At 45.6% G+C, this 12,249-nt stretch overlaps 1 protein-coding gene across 5 annotated transcripts in view; it reads right to left on the bottom strand.

Annotated features, from left to right (window-relative positions):
* The window catches only part of ZSWIM8 (zinc finger SWIM-type containing 8), a 54,865-nt gene that overhangs the window by 1,729 nt on the left and 40,887 nt on the right, over window positions 1-12,249 (bottom strand). For 3 of the 5 annotated variants that reach the window (XM_054636858.2, XM_054636862.2, XM_077183218.1), the window contains 11 exons: window positions 11,618-11,742; window positions 10,164-10,395; window positions 9,749-9,904; window positions 8,609-8,831; window positions 8,137-8,426; window positions 7,095-7,318; window positions 6,329-6,811; window positions 5,568-5,736; window positions 3,122-3,295; window positions 1,598-1,717; window positions 488-666 (listed from right to left, as the gene is read on the bottom strand). In XM_054636858.2, coding sequence (XP_054492833.2) covers window positions 488-666; window positions 1,598-1,717; window positions 3,122-3,295; window positions 5,568-5,736; window positions 6,329-6,811; window positions 7,095-7,318; window positions 8,137-8,426; window positions 8,609-8,831; window positions 9,749-9,904; window positions 10,164-10,395; window positions 11,618-11,742 — 2,375 coding nt within the window. The remainder of the gene's footprint in view (window positions 1-487; window positions 667-1,597; window positions 1,718-3,121; window positions 3,296-5,567; window positions 5,737-6,328; window positions 6,812-7,094; window positions 7,319-8,136; window positions 8,427-8,608; window positions 8,832-9,748; window positions 9,905-10,163; window positions 10,396-11,617; window positions 11,743-12,249) is intronic. The other 2 variants (XM_054636859.2, XM_054636861.2) reach the window with 2 other exon arrangements.

Genomic DNA, 12,249 nt, shown 5'->3' with positions numbered 1-12,249 from the left:
AGGGATATCTGTGCTGGTAGCTAACCAAGCTATTTCCACTGTTGCTGTCAGCAGGCACACCAGACAGCAAATGGTTTTCCCCTTCATGAGAAGGGGAAAACAGGCTACTGCTAACAAAGTAAAAAGGATGGGCTAGGGACGGGGTGGACATGAGGCTTGAAAACATAAAGAAAGTTCAGAAGTTAAAAGGTACACATAGCATTCAGAGTGAGGAAGAACACAACCACCCCAGCCTTCATGGAAGAGCACAGGAGGTGGAAGGCCTTGGCAGAAGCAGTACAGCGAGATCCTTTGCATGCAGCCCCCATACAGGCAGGTGATGCCTATTCCAGTCCCTGCTGAGGGAGAAGGATGCATCAGGAATGGACCACTTCAGCTCCCAGTGCCCAAGGCCCCTTCCCCTCTGCACATGCACACACAGGCAGCACCTCCAAGGCAAGCAATGGCCTGGCAGCTCTGAGAGGCAGGAAGATAAGCCACACTTTACCTGCATATAGGCCTGCTGGCACCTCTGCACCAGCTGGTGGAAGGCTGGGGTGCGCAGGTGGTTGTGCACATGCGCAGGGTTGAGCCTCTGTAGAGCTTCCATGATGATCTCCTGAAGCACAAAAGGGCTCAGCACCCCCTTGGCAGCACCAACGCAAAACTGATGCACGTAGTTTACACCTGCACAGGAGGAAGTCAGAACAACAGTGCTAAGGTAACAAACACACAAGAAATCACACTTCACAGCAAGAACCTGGATCTGGAGCACCTCCTTCTCACAGTACTGCATCCTCCAGCAGGCTTGGGGGAGACAGTCTGGCAGACTCATGGGACAGAGAAGATTCTGCTATACCCATCAGGTCTGAGGAGAGACCAGGTACCACCTCAGTTACTGGTGTTGCCAAATTCACTTTTCTTTAAAGGAGATATGAAAGGAAATTAATGTGGCAAAGTTACTAGAAATACAAGGATAACACACTACCTTCTCCATTGTTTCCTGACTGCCCATCAAGGAAGCACCCAGATGCCTCAGCACTCAGGCTTTAAGGAGGCTGTAGACATAAGTCAAGCTTCCCCACCACTTCCTACGGTGGAGCTCTGCCAGCAGGAGCAGCAGAAGCTGTCCCACTAAACAGGCTGTTGGTTAAGATTTTTTTAGCTTACTGCTTATGAAAGCATTTAGAAAGTGAGCTGACAAAAAAGATCCAAGAGCAAAACGGAAGTAAAAACAAGCAACCCCCAAAAATAGATGTTTTGAGCACCTATTGCTATAAAAAAATCTTCACAGAAGGTATAAATATACGTAAGAGGAATACCTACAATACAGTGCAAATGGAAGAGAAAGAATCAATGTTATAGAATGGAAGAGATACAAGCTCTGAACCCTGTCCAATCTCATGTACTTCATCCAGTGACTCAAAATTCAACAGCATGCCTACAGAACCCAAAAATGGGACAAATGACGGGATGAAAGAGCAGGAGGGATCTTCTCTCAGGAATGGCACTGCTATCAGGCTCACCCAATCTTTGAGGCTTCACTCCAAGAGCTTTTTCCCACCATGGCCCAAATCCCAGCAAGTGGATTTCTGTTAAGTACTGCTCTGAGCCTTACCTAACTTTGCAGCTAACCCAAGCAGCCATTTTACATCCTCAGTGTAGGGCGGGCTGCGGGAGAAGTTGTTGGGATGGTCGTTGTGAGCTCTTCGGCCAAGCATCTCCAGAGCCAGCATCCCTGTGAGAAAGGGGCAGCCACAGTCAAGCAGCACTTCTGCCCAGTGAGGCTGAGTCTAGCATTTCACTCACTGCAACACAACCTGACTGGCCTGCCCCTCACCAACAGAAAATTCCACAGCTGCAGAGTCCAGATAGAAACAAAAGGGCAACCTTGGAGCCTGCCAGCACAGGAACTATCTGCAAGAACATCTGGATCTACTGCTTCAAGCTGGGAAACCTGCACAGCCATCACCCCTCACCAGAGCTGCAAAGAGGCACTCAAGCACCCACAGCAGCGTCAAGCAAGAGAGCCCCAAAGGCTGCACTACAAGAGATGTCCTGAAAGCAAAGCTTTTGATCTAAATTTTGCAACAGAGAAGCTACCCAAACCACCCTGCTCTGCAGCAAAGACAACAGGCCACCACTGAGCTGCAGTATTGCCAATCTGCAAACGTTTCACTTGTGCCATTACAGTTCTTCAGACAAATCTACCCATTTCAACAGTATTCAAATACCAATATGTGCCACGTTCTGATATTCCAGACCATCTTCCCTGCCTGTGCCTCTCTCTTATTCAGGTTATTAAACACCTTTCATGGCATGCCATGTACCACTTAAAAGACACCTGCACACCTTTCCAGCTAACAAGTACTCCCTATTCTGGCTTTCAACAAAAAAGTCAAGCTTTCCTTCCATTTTCCTGCTGTTTCTCTTCCTTTGCTTATTTTAGAGGCTTCTTTATCCTACATCAAGCATCCACTGGGTTGAACCATGAGTACGTACAAGTAGCTTACTACTTACTAGTACAGTAGCTTACTGCAATCTAAGCTTCATCCCAAACCATAAGACTGCTATCCTTGTACCAATGGCAATTCAGGCAGACTCTCTTATTTTCTCATAACCAGTGTGACTGGGAAAGGAATGCTAATTACATACCCACTCTTCACTACATATAAGTTCCTCCTGCATCTATCTTCAACAAATAACTGGAGAGGCACAGGGCACTTTCTTTGTGCATCTGAAGACTCAGCTGGCATTAAACTAGAGGTGTGCCCTCCCCATCCATGAGCAGCAGGAGCCAAATATAATTTTATCATATAATCACAACTTGCACAGTCACATCCTTGGAGGCATACTCAGGCTCCTTTCTACATCTGCTGAAAGGCAAGACTCTTCCTAGCTTTAACCCACTTAGCTTTCTTTTCTGCTCTGATGGTCCTGAAAAGCAATTGTTCAATCTTACAATGCTTTGCCTTCACTTTTAGACTCCACATCTGATCATCAACTTGCTTTTCCCATGTCCCTCAGGTGCATTCACCCCCAACAGGTGCAGTAGCCAATTGCCAAATTGACAGTGAAAACCTGCAGCCTTGCCCTGAATCCCTCTCAAGGGGACTACAGAAACCCACTTGGCCATCCTTACCAACTCGGTATGCAGAGTGGAGGTAGTGCAGACCCTGGGGGCTCACAGGCTGACTGTGCTGCTCATCCTCGGCAGGAAAACCCCCCGTAACGAGGGAGGTGGGCTGTGAGGACAGAGTTGTCAAGGAAGCACCCTGAATCGCTGGGAACGTTGATCCTGCATGGACACTGCCTACTGAAGAGAGCAAAACAGCAGCATTAGGACCCAGCACCAGCCTAAAGGAAGGTTTACTTGGGACATCATCTCCTTCACCTGACTGCCCCCTGCCAGTGTAGGGTTACATTCCCCTAAACAGAACAATAAAGCAATCAAAACCCACAGGCTTACAACTGAAATACAATGGGCCAGGAAAAGCCCTATTCTGTTTGCAAGGTGGGCCTGACAGGGTCAGTAACATGTGTGTCCATTTCTTCTGCAGTATCTCGGGAACATGCACAAAATCCATGTTTTACTTGTAGACGTGTATGTTGATTTGAATGCATTTGCTATCGTTAAATAAAATATTTGGTTCTGATTTCTTGTCCAAGGAAACAATCATGTGTATGTTCTACACCTGATGAGAAACTGCTAGGACCATTACTGAGCAGGAACAGAATTAAGTCACTCAAAGATCAAGTCCAACAATGCAAGATTCTTCCACTTGGGCTGTATGACAGCTGTCACTGCGTTCAGGAAGGCCGTCACTGGAGGCTGACCTCCAATCATCCCTGGAAAGAACAGGCACTGCACACACTGGCAGCATGTAGCAACAGTAAAAACAGCAGGGAGACTTGAGAAGTTGTCACCTTCAGACACTTAACTAGTATAAGCAAGCTCAAGGGAAATGAAAGGTTTCAAATGCAAATCCATTTCATTGTACCACCTAAACTTGTACGGACAGCAGTAAACACTGAGTCACTAAGCTGCACTCTTACAAGACTCAAATTTACCTGTCCCTCTCAAGAAAGGTACAAAGAGTAAAAAGCAAGGTTTGCTTGAGAACTCCAGAGCACAGATGCCATTAGGTGTGTGCAAACTGTTGCCCTTATTTCACAGTTTCTCTGTGATGCTACTACACCAGCTTGAGCAATGCTCTAAGTTCCTTTTAATTTCCCCCTCCATGTTTGCTAGTGAACAGTTGAATACCTGAGAACAATGTGTCTCCCAGGAAAGACCTGTCTAACCTCCTCAACCAAGGAGACACAGGGTGCCAAACAACGCACAAAGCACGGCAAAATTCATACTGTGTTTGAAGTCTGGCCAAGAAGAATAACCCATAAGAATGAGGTAAATTATTGCCAGAGCTCAGGCCTCACCACATGATTCTGTACTTGAGGAACAGTGAAACAGTATTGTAAGAACTGAAAATAAGTTTATGAAAGCCATAAACAATGGCAACTGGAAAGGGTGGGGTTGTTTTCTCCTTTTGGTATTTAAAGCATTCTAGGATGAATTAGCACTTCTGGAAGATTCATAGCTCTTTGGAGGAGTACAGAAATGGTTTCTCACAATGAAAAGTCACAGCATCAGATTGTGCTCAAGGCTGGCAGCTATCAGATCCTAAGGCCTTCAAGACTGTTTTATTTGATTTTCTGGTAGCTTTTTAGCATCAAAATACGGGATAAAAAATAACTAAAATTATTCTACTTATACTCTGAATATGAAGGAGACCAACACAACTCTTCAGTATTTTTCACATACCAGTCTTCCAGCACCTGGTGAGTTGCAACACACTGAAAGCAGAGAAATATTACAGCCTCTGCAATGATGGATTAGCAGAGATTGGGGTCAAGCACGACCCACTGGTGCAGAACTCCATGGCAATGACAGCATGTCCACAATCCAGCCAACATCTGTTCTCCCAGTGCTACATGCTACTTCATGCATTTTCACCATCACTTGAGCCCTAGCACAACACATGAGCACCCATTCCAAATGCTATTGACATGACTCTTGACAAAACATCCATCATCTCTGATAGTTCCACATTTGGGAACTGGCTGCCTCCAACCCTTTGAGGCAGGAAAAGACATTTAGTAGTGCTTCTGTAGCAGAAGTCTGCCTGCTTCCTACACTCTGTTCACCCGACCCAACAGAATTACATGAGTTTGCTCAAGATCATCTATGCTCACCTTGCCCAAGGAGAGCAGGAATTAAGCTTTTACCAGTTAGAAAGAAGTCAGAAAGACCACAAGGGCTCCAAAAATGATTTAGTCTTGAGGTCAAAACAATCTCATACTGGAAATTCAGCTGAACAGAAGTTTCTCTCTGCCAGCTGTATCAGGTTCCCTTGGGAATCCCAGTACCCCAGAGCATGCGCACCTTTAAAATGACATTCATTTGGCCAGAACCTTCCAGTGCAAGAACCCTCGTTCCACTTGTAATCAATGAGGAACAGGACTTCACTGGTGAAGAGTTAAGAGACAGTAAAGAAACCTGTGCTCCCCAGCCCAGAGGTGTAACTTACGCGCTACATTGGAAGACAGCGACAGTCCCGTCTCACTGTGATAGGGATGCACAGCGATCTGAGCCATGGAGGGGACGGGCACGCCAGGGAAGGACACTGCTGTAGCTGCCAGGGACGGTGCAGTCACTGAGTAAGGGTACTGCGCCCCGATGAATGCTGGGTGGACACCCTGCAACAGAAGGTACAGAACAGCCGTGTCTGCTTCACCTCACCACTTACAAGTAATTCAAAACATCATGTCCCCACACAAGCCCCAGAGCTTTAAAAGTCCAGTCTGAAGGAAGCAAAGGAGGAAACTTGCACCACATGAGCATTACATCTGCTTGCTCCTCCTCCTTTTAAAAACCTAATCATTTTGCAGAAAACCACTCCAAGACCTTCAAAAATAGGCAAAGGTAAAAATAACCTTTATTTGGCTTTCCCAGCATAGTCTCTGTTTAGCCTGCAAGCTCTCAAGAAAACAAGCTTTCTGTCCAGTGCCTTCTGAGAAACTACAGAGAAACAGAAATTAGGAACTACTGATGTATGATATTTTATATTCTCTTGAGACTTTAAACACAGCCACAAAAGGCTCCTTACTGTGCAAATGCTGAGCTGGAGGGCCAAAGTAAGTGTCACCAACTGGCAAGTCAGAGCAGAAAGAGAGACCTGATCTCAAGCCATGACAGTTCTGAGCCCCATGCTCTCTCCACTCCAACATACTCCCCCAGAAGCAGCCCCACAAGGTCACAGTAAATGAACAAGGCACATCCAAAACTCACCTGGGGATACGCCGAACCAGGGACCGGGAAGACTGCTGGGCGCGGCATGTGCTGGATGGTGTGTCCGATATACTGGGGGTTACAGGGGATGTGAGTCTGAAGGGTGGTGTAAGGGTGGAGACCCTGCGTGTGTGTATGTGCCATTGCTGGCCCTGCCACCGTGTGCTGCTGGTACATGGTCGACCCCACAGAGATCACTGGCATGACGGTTGCTGCTGCAGTTACTGCAGCTGCCACTGTCACCGTGGTTGGCTCTGAGGTCACCCGGCTGTCTGCCAGGCCACGTGCTGCTTCGGACACGGCCCGCGCGCCACCGGCACTGCAGCCAGTGGCACCTTCTCTCTGGGCTGGGGTCCCACCAACAGTCTGTTCATAAAGCCAGTACCATTGATGAGCTACTTCAAACAGGACTTCTGGGTACACACCACCTCCTTTAGCTGCCTCTTCTACTGCCATGCAGGCCTTTTCCAGCATCAGGTTGTCCTGGGAGCAGTGAAACAAAAGAAGTTAAGAATGTAAAATGAGAAACACAAGAAGGAAAAACTACAAGAGGGGAGAAGTACAAGGCACGCTAAAATGACTAATATTATGGGGACCAGCCAGATGCTATGCAGCAGAATAACCAGTGTTATTCATGAAACATAAGAAATCCAGAGAACTGGGATTAAGGCTGGGCAGTAGCAAAGGAGCCAACCCCACAGGTAACAACAGCACATCCTCAATACTAGAAAACAGCCTCCACTAGCAGCTGCCATATGATGCTCACCTGTTCCTTACACTGCACCAGAGCCCTCTGGATCTCGTTTGGGTTCAGGGCATGGGCATGAGGCAGGCAGCTGAGTGCCAGTTCAGCAGCTGCCCGCACCATGTTGGAGTCTCTGGCCCGTGAAGCTCTGTCTGCCAATGATGCCACCTCTGGGGGAGTTAGATGTCCATCCCAACACTCCACTAAGATGTTCAAGGCTGCACTACCAATCTCCATGGCCTGCCCTAAGAAGAAGAGTGAGAGAGACTCTCACAACACTGTATTGCCCAGCACAGTTAGTCAGCTTTCTTTCAACAGCAGCTTCATTCTTCACTTACTTCAGCAGCAGTGACACAACCCAGTTGCTTCCATTAAGGTTCACATCAAATTTAGGTGCCTCTTCCCAAAACACAGGACAAACAAGAGCCCTCAATGAGCAAGTGGTGAGTGAGGACACCATTACTTAAGCTAAAATGCATTGGAAATAGCAAAAGTACTTGCTATATCTGATTTTAGAACCCACAAACCAGTCTGGACTGCCAGTCTAGTAATTCACATCAGGAAAACATGAATTTTTGAAAGTGTATTTTTTAGGCCTCTAAAAGCCATATGGATAGGTAGTAGGTATGGTTGCAATCAAAAGGAAGTGGAAAGTGAGAACTGAACACTGCCAGAGAGCATGTTCAGACTTGACACATGTCTGTCTCTTCAGCACACTTCTGAAGGAGAGGTAAAGACCAGTCTCTGTATGAGAAGTGGGCTTTTTACACTGAAGCATTTTGCAGTTCAAACAAGAAAGAGGTCACAAGAACTTTCCAGGCCAAAGTAACCACCACTGTGCAAATGGTGGTTGATTTGCTGATCAATAACTACTGATCAGTAGTTATGATCAGTAACTACTGCAGTTACTGCAGTAGTAATGCTGATCAGTAACTACTGCAGCTGTGTGAGCTGCTCACATGGCTCCTACAGCACATCAGTATCACTATTCTCAAGAACAAGCTTACTCCCCTACCCCACTTCCTGCCCAAAAGTCATCCTCCCAAAAAAGCTTTGCTGTAACCTGTGATCCAGGAGACATGTGAGGAGTAAGTTCGAGAGAGCCAGTTGGGAGACACGAAGTTGTGCAGCCCTAGTGCATACAGCCCAATCTCAAAGGCGCAGAGGTGAAGGTTGCGGTGTGGTCCCTGGTGCCCACCGCTGGAGGAAGGGTGGGTGAAGATAGAGGTACTGCTGTTTCCACCTGCTTTGATAAGGACTGTCTTAGCCAATTCAAAGTAGAAGTGAGCAGCTGCCTCTGAGGGCTGGTTTGGGACATGAGGAGCATGGCTCTCCAGCCGCCTCCCTTTATACCTAGAAGAAAGACAGAGGAATCTTTCACGTAAGTAGCCCAAGTTTGCCAGCTGGAGCTCCTGTCTTTGGGGTCTAGAGGAAACACAGCAAATTTTCCCCATAAAGTATTTCCTGATGCACGCATGGCATGTCCCCATCATCAGGCCTATAGGTTGCCTCTGTGCATTGGTATTATTCATTACCTGCCAACTTCCACAGTCTTTGCACGGGCTCCCCCACTTGCTCTCCTACTGCCACTGGAAGAGGAAGATCCCAGTGAATCACTTGAAGAACTGCTGATGCTGTCACTGTCCTGTCCTCTGCCCCAGGATGTTGTTGCCCAGCCCCCACGTAGAGGACGCCGACTGAGTGTTGGAGAACTGTCAGAAGTGGTTTCAGGAGCACTGCTGTCAATACTAGCCATGCCTACAACACCAGAACCAAAACAGAAATGTCACCAGGGCTGGTAAATGCAATGCAGGAAGGTAAACTCTGAACCATATCACCTGCAGTACCAGCTAAGATCAGTTGTGTCAGTGACTGCCTTAGGGCTGACAGGCATTCATTGTAAATTGAGAGAGGTTAAATCAAATCAATTTGGCCAAAGACATCAGTGACATTTTGTAATTCTTGGATTAAAATGCAGAAGAGTCCAAGAACAAGGCATCTTTATTTCCCCCTTCACACCATCACAGCCCCTCACTCCACCTGCCAAGTTTTGTGGCAGAGTATGATAACAAGAAGCAAATGTACTTAGTCAAGTTCCACAGATTATACAAATAGGAAGAAAACCCTTCAGATACATGCTGCCCAACCTTCACATCCTCTGCCTCTAACTTATACCCTTCCCAAGAGAAGTGTAGAGAGGCAGCAGCTTCTCTGAATTTATTTCTGGATCCAGGAGCACAGTGCTGCACTTCTAGAGTCAGCAGTCATTCAGCTCTGGGTATCTAATCCATCACACAGAACATAACTGGTGCAAGAAAGGCAGGAAATTTATGGAGCAAATCTTATTTGTCCATGTCAAACACCTCAGAGATACTCAGCTGCTTCTGTTGTACAGGAAAGGCTGACAAGTAAAATCCCAGAATCATAGAACAGTTTGCTCAGTCCCATCCAACCTGGTCTTGAACTCCCAGGGATGGGGCATCCACCACTTCTCTGTACAACCTGTTCAGAGCCTCACTACCCTTACAATAAAGACCTTCTTCCTAATGTCCAATCTATATCTCCCAGCTTTCAGCTTAAAGCTGTTATCCTTTGTCATATCACTACATGTCCTTGTAAAAAACCCTTACTGCCTAAGGAAGCACTAGGTGCTGTATGAGCTAGTCCATTCCCACCTGTGTGTTTCTTCTTCTGCCTGACAGGTGAGCCCCAGCATCTCCCATTGTATCCACCTCGGTTTCCAAGGGCCAGGCGACTGGGGACCTTCCCCTCCTGTTTCAAAACAGTGGCCTCTGCAGCTGGCTCACAGGGGGACCTCTGAGAGCTCTCTGCTAAACAGAACAGGGACAACGTAAACACCATCTTGTTTCTGTATCTCTAAAATCAGACATGGCCATTTAAAAGATACAAGTATCAACAGATAAAGGATTTTTATGAAATTAATTATATTTATGAGCAGGATTATGTCAGTTTTCTTTCAGTTATAAAGCAGATCACCTGACACTAGGCCAAGAACATTTCACTCAAGATTTGGAAAATAGGCTGTAACTGTGGAAAAATTTAGGATAGCTGTTACAAACCACTTCTTACCCTGTGTACTCTTCTCCACAAAGTTCTCAGGACTGCTCTGGACTGCAGTGCTTACAGCAGCTTGCTGAGTGACAGAAGTCCCTGGAAGCTGCTGGATAGCTGCAGCAGACTGGGCAGCATGTTTGGAAGGAGATTTTTGGTTGGCCACTGCAGGCTTGCTGGATGAGTAGAAGGAGCTCAGTGTCTGTGGTTTGTGAGTTTGACTTTCTCTGTCCAGGAGTTTGTCTAAAATCTTCAACAACAAGGGAAAAAAAAAAAAGGCACTCAGCAGAAGGGTAAGAGACCAGGCATTACACCAAGATAAAGAGGTAAAATATCAAATCAACTTCCTGGTGGACAACAAATTTTATTTGTTGGAGAAAAAAAGAAAATATGCACCATCTTCCTGCACCAAAGAGCAATGCAATGCACAGTTGAGAGCCATGTGCTCTGCATTACTTGAGGAAGGAAAGACTCAGTAATACCACATTTTCACTTGAAACAGCCACTGGCTTTACTTGAAAAGCACCCAAAACTCACAAAAAATAAGCAATTCTGGTATAGCAAGGACAGAATGGAGAATTCTAAATTTAGTCCTGTCAAATGTTGTTTAAGTCAGAAAAATTCCACCATTCAGAAAATCCTGTCATACATTACTGAGAAACGGGCAAAGCCACTAGAGAAACTGCTTTATACTGGCCTACAGCAACATTTTCTTGTCATAATTTATTATGTAATTGGGGAACAATGCATCACCACATTCTAAGGGTTTGTCCACTTCTACTGTTTGTTCTCCATATTTAATCAACACCACAAGTCTGACAGATCATTTATGCACAGATGATTGATATCACAGTGTCCCTGTTATTCCCTGGAGAAGAGTATAGCAAAAATGCTTCTCTTTTAGGAGACAAAAAGACACTAATAATGTAGTTCTTGCTGTGTAGGAGGATTTCTGAATATAAAAGATTAATAAAATCTTTTCTGAAGCTTCAGCAGTTTTCAAATTTTTTTCTTCCTTTGGGGTGGACAGGCAGAGTTTTAGTCTCTCTCTCTTACATAGGAAATTAAGATAGGTGTAATGAACTAGTATATCAAAGAGGTGAGAGGTTAAGAAACAGAGCTTTTGCTAGCTATACTGTTCTGCAAGCCAATATCCCTGCAGCAAAACATATGCAATTCCCAGACCACACACAGACTGCACACCAAAAACCCTTAGGAGTGGACTTGTCTTAGCAATAAAAGCAGTGACAACACATGTCCTGACTGGATCTTAAGAAACCTATGGAAAGAATGTCTCTCCCAGGGCAACACACTCCATACAGTCAGGTTTTGCAGCAGTGGATGAATATAAATACCACAACATAGCTTGTAAAACATCAGTATGTGACACAGCAACTTACACTCACTGGCAAAACTATCAAATCCATCAAAACCCAAACCTTCCTTCTCTCCCCTTTCAAAGGGAAACTCACCTTCTTCAGCTTAGACTGATCATCCTTGTAAGTGATCATCAGGGCTAGTGCCAGATCCCCTTTCTCCCTTCGTGTGCCTTCACACAACAGAGGATGTTCTGCTTCACTGACAGTTGTTTTCATACCTGCAGCCCATAAAAGAGAGCATGAAGAGACAAGTGAGCTCATGGGACTACACTACATCCTGAGAGCTGTCTAAACTTCAGACTGTTTTAATAGCCTCACTGTTACAGGCAAAAAAAAGATTTTTTCTGTTAACTTCAAAAAGAGGCCATGAATAAACAGAAGCTGCAATCTGTCCCTAGAATACTAAGTTGGCCACAACTGTCAGAACAACCAGATACTAAAAAGCTACAGGAAGAGTCCAGGCAAGCCTACAACCCTATCTTGAAACACACCTTTTGGTTTCTGCAGATGCTACAAGCCAGCATTCCAACACCATAAAAAACTCATCTTTCAGAGATGAGGCAACAAACACCGGGTTTTGTCTAATCCATTCAATTTCTTTTTGCATACTGCTTTAAAACACGCATACAGTACTGTCAACATAACATGTATATAATCACTGCTTTGTTGTTGAAGCAAATGAGGCAAGAATTCAGTACTATGCTAAGATCCTGAACGATAATACT

Source organism: Agelaius phoeniceus, chromosome 9, assembly GCF_051311805.1.
Source record: "Agelaius phoeniceus isolate bAgePho1 chromosome 9, bAgePho1.hap1, whole genome shotgun sequence".
Classification (NCBI taxonomy): domain Eukaryota; kingdom Metazoa; phylum Chordata; class Aves; order Passeriformes; family Icteridae; genus Agelaius; species Agelaius phoeniceus.
Note: the sequence above shows the minus strand (reverse complement) of the source record. Positions and strands in the feature narration are given on the sequence as shown.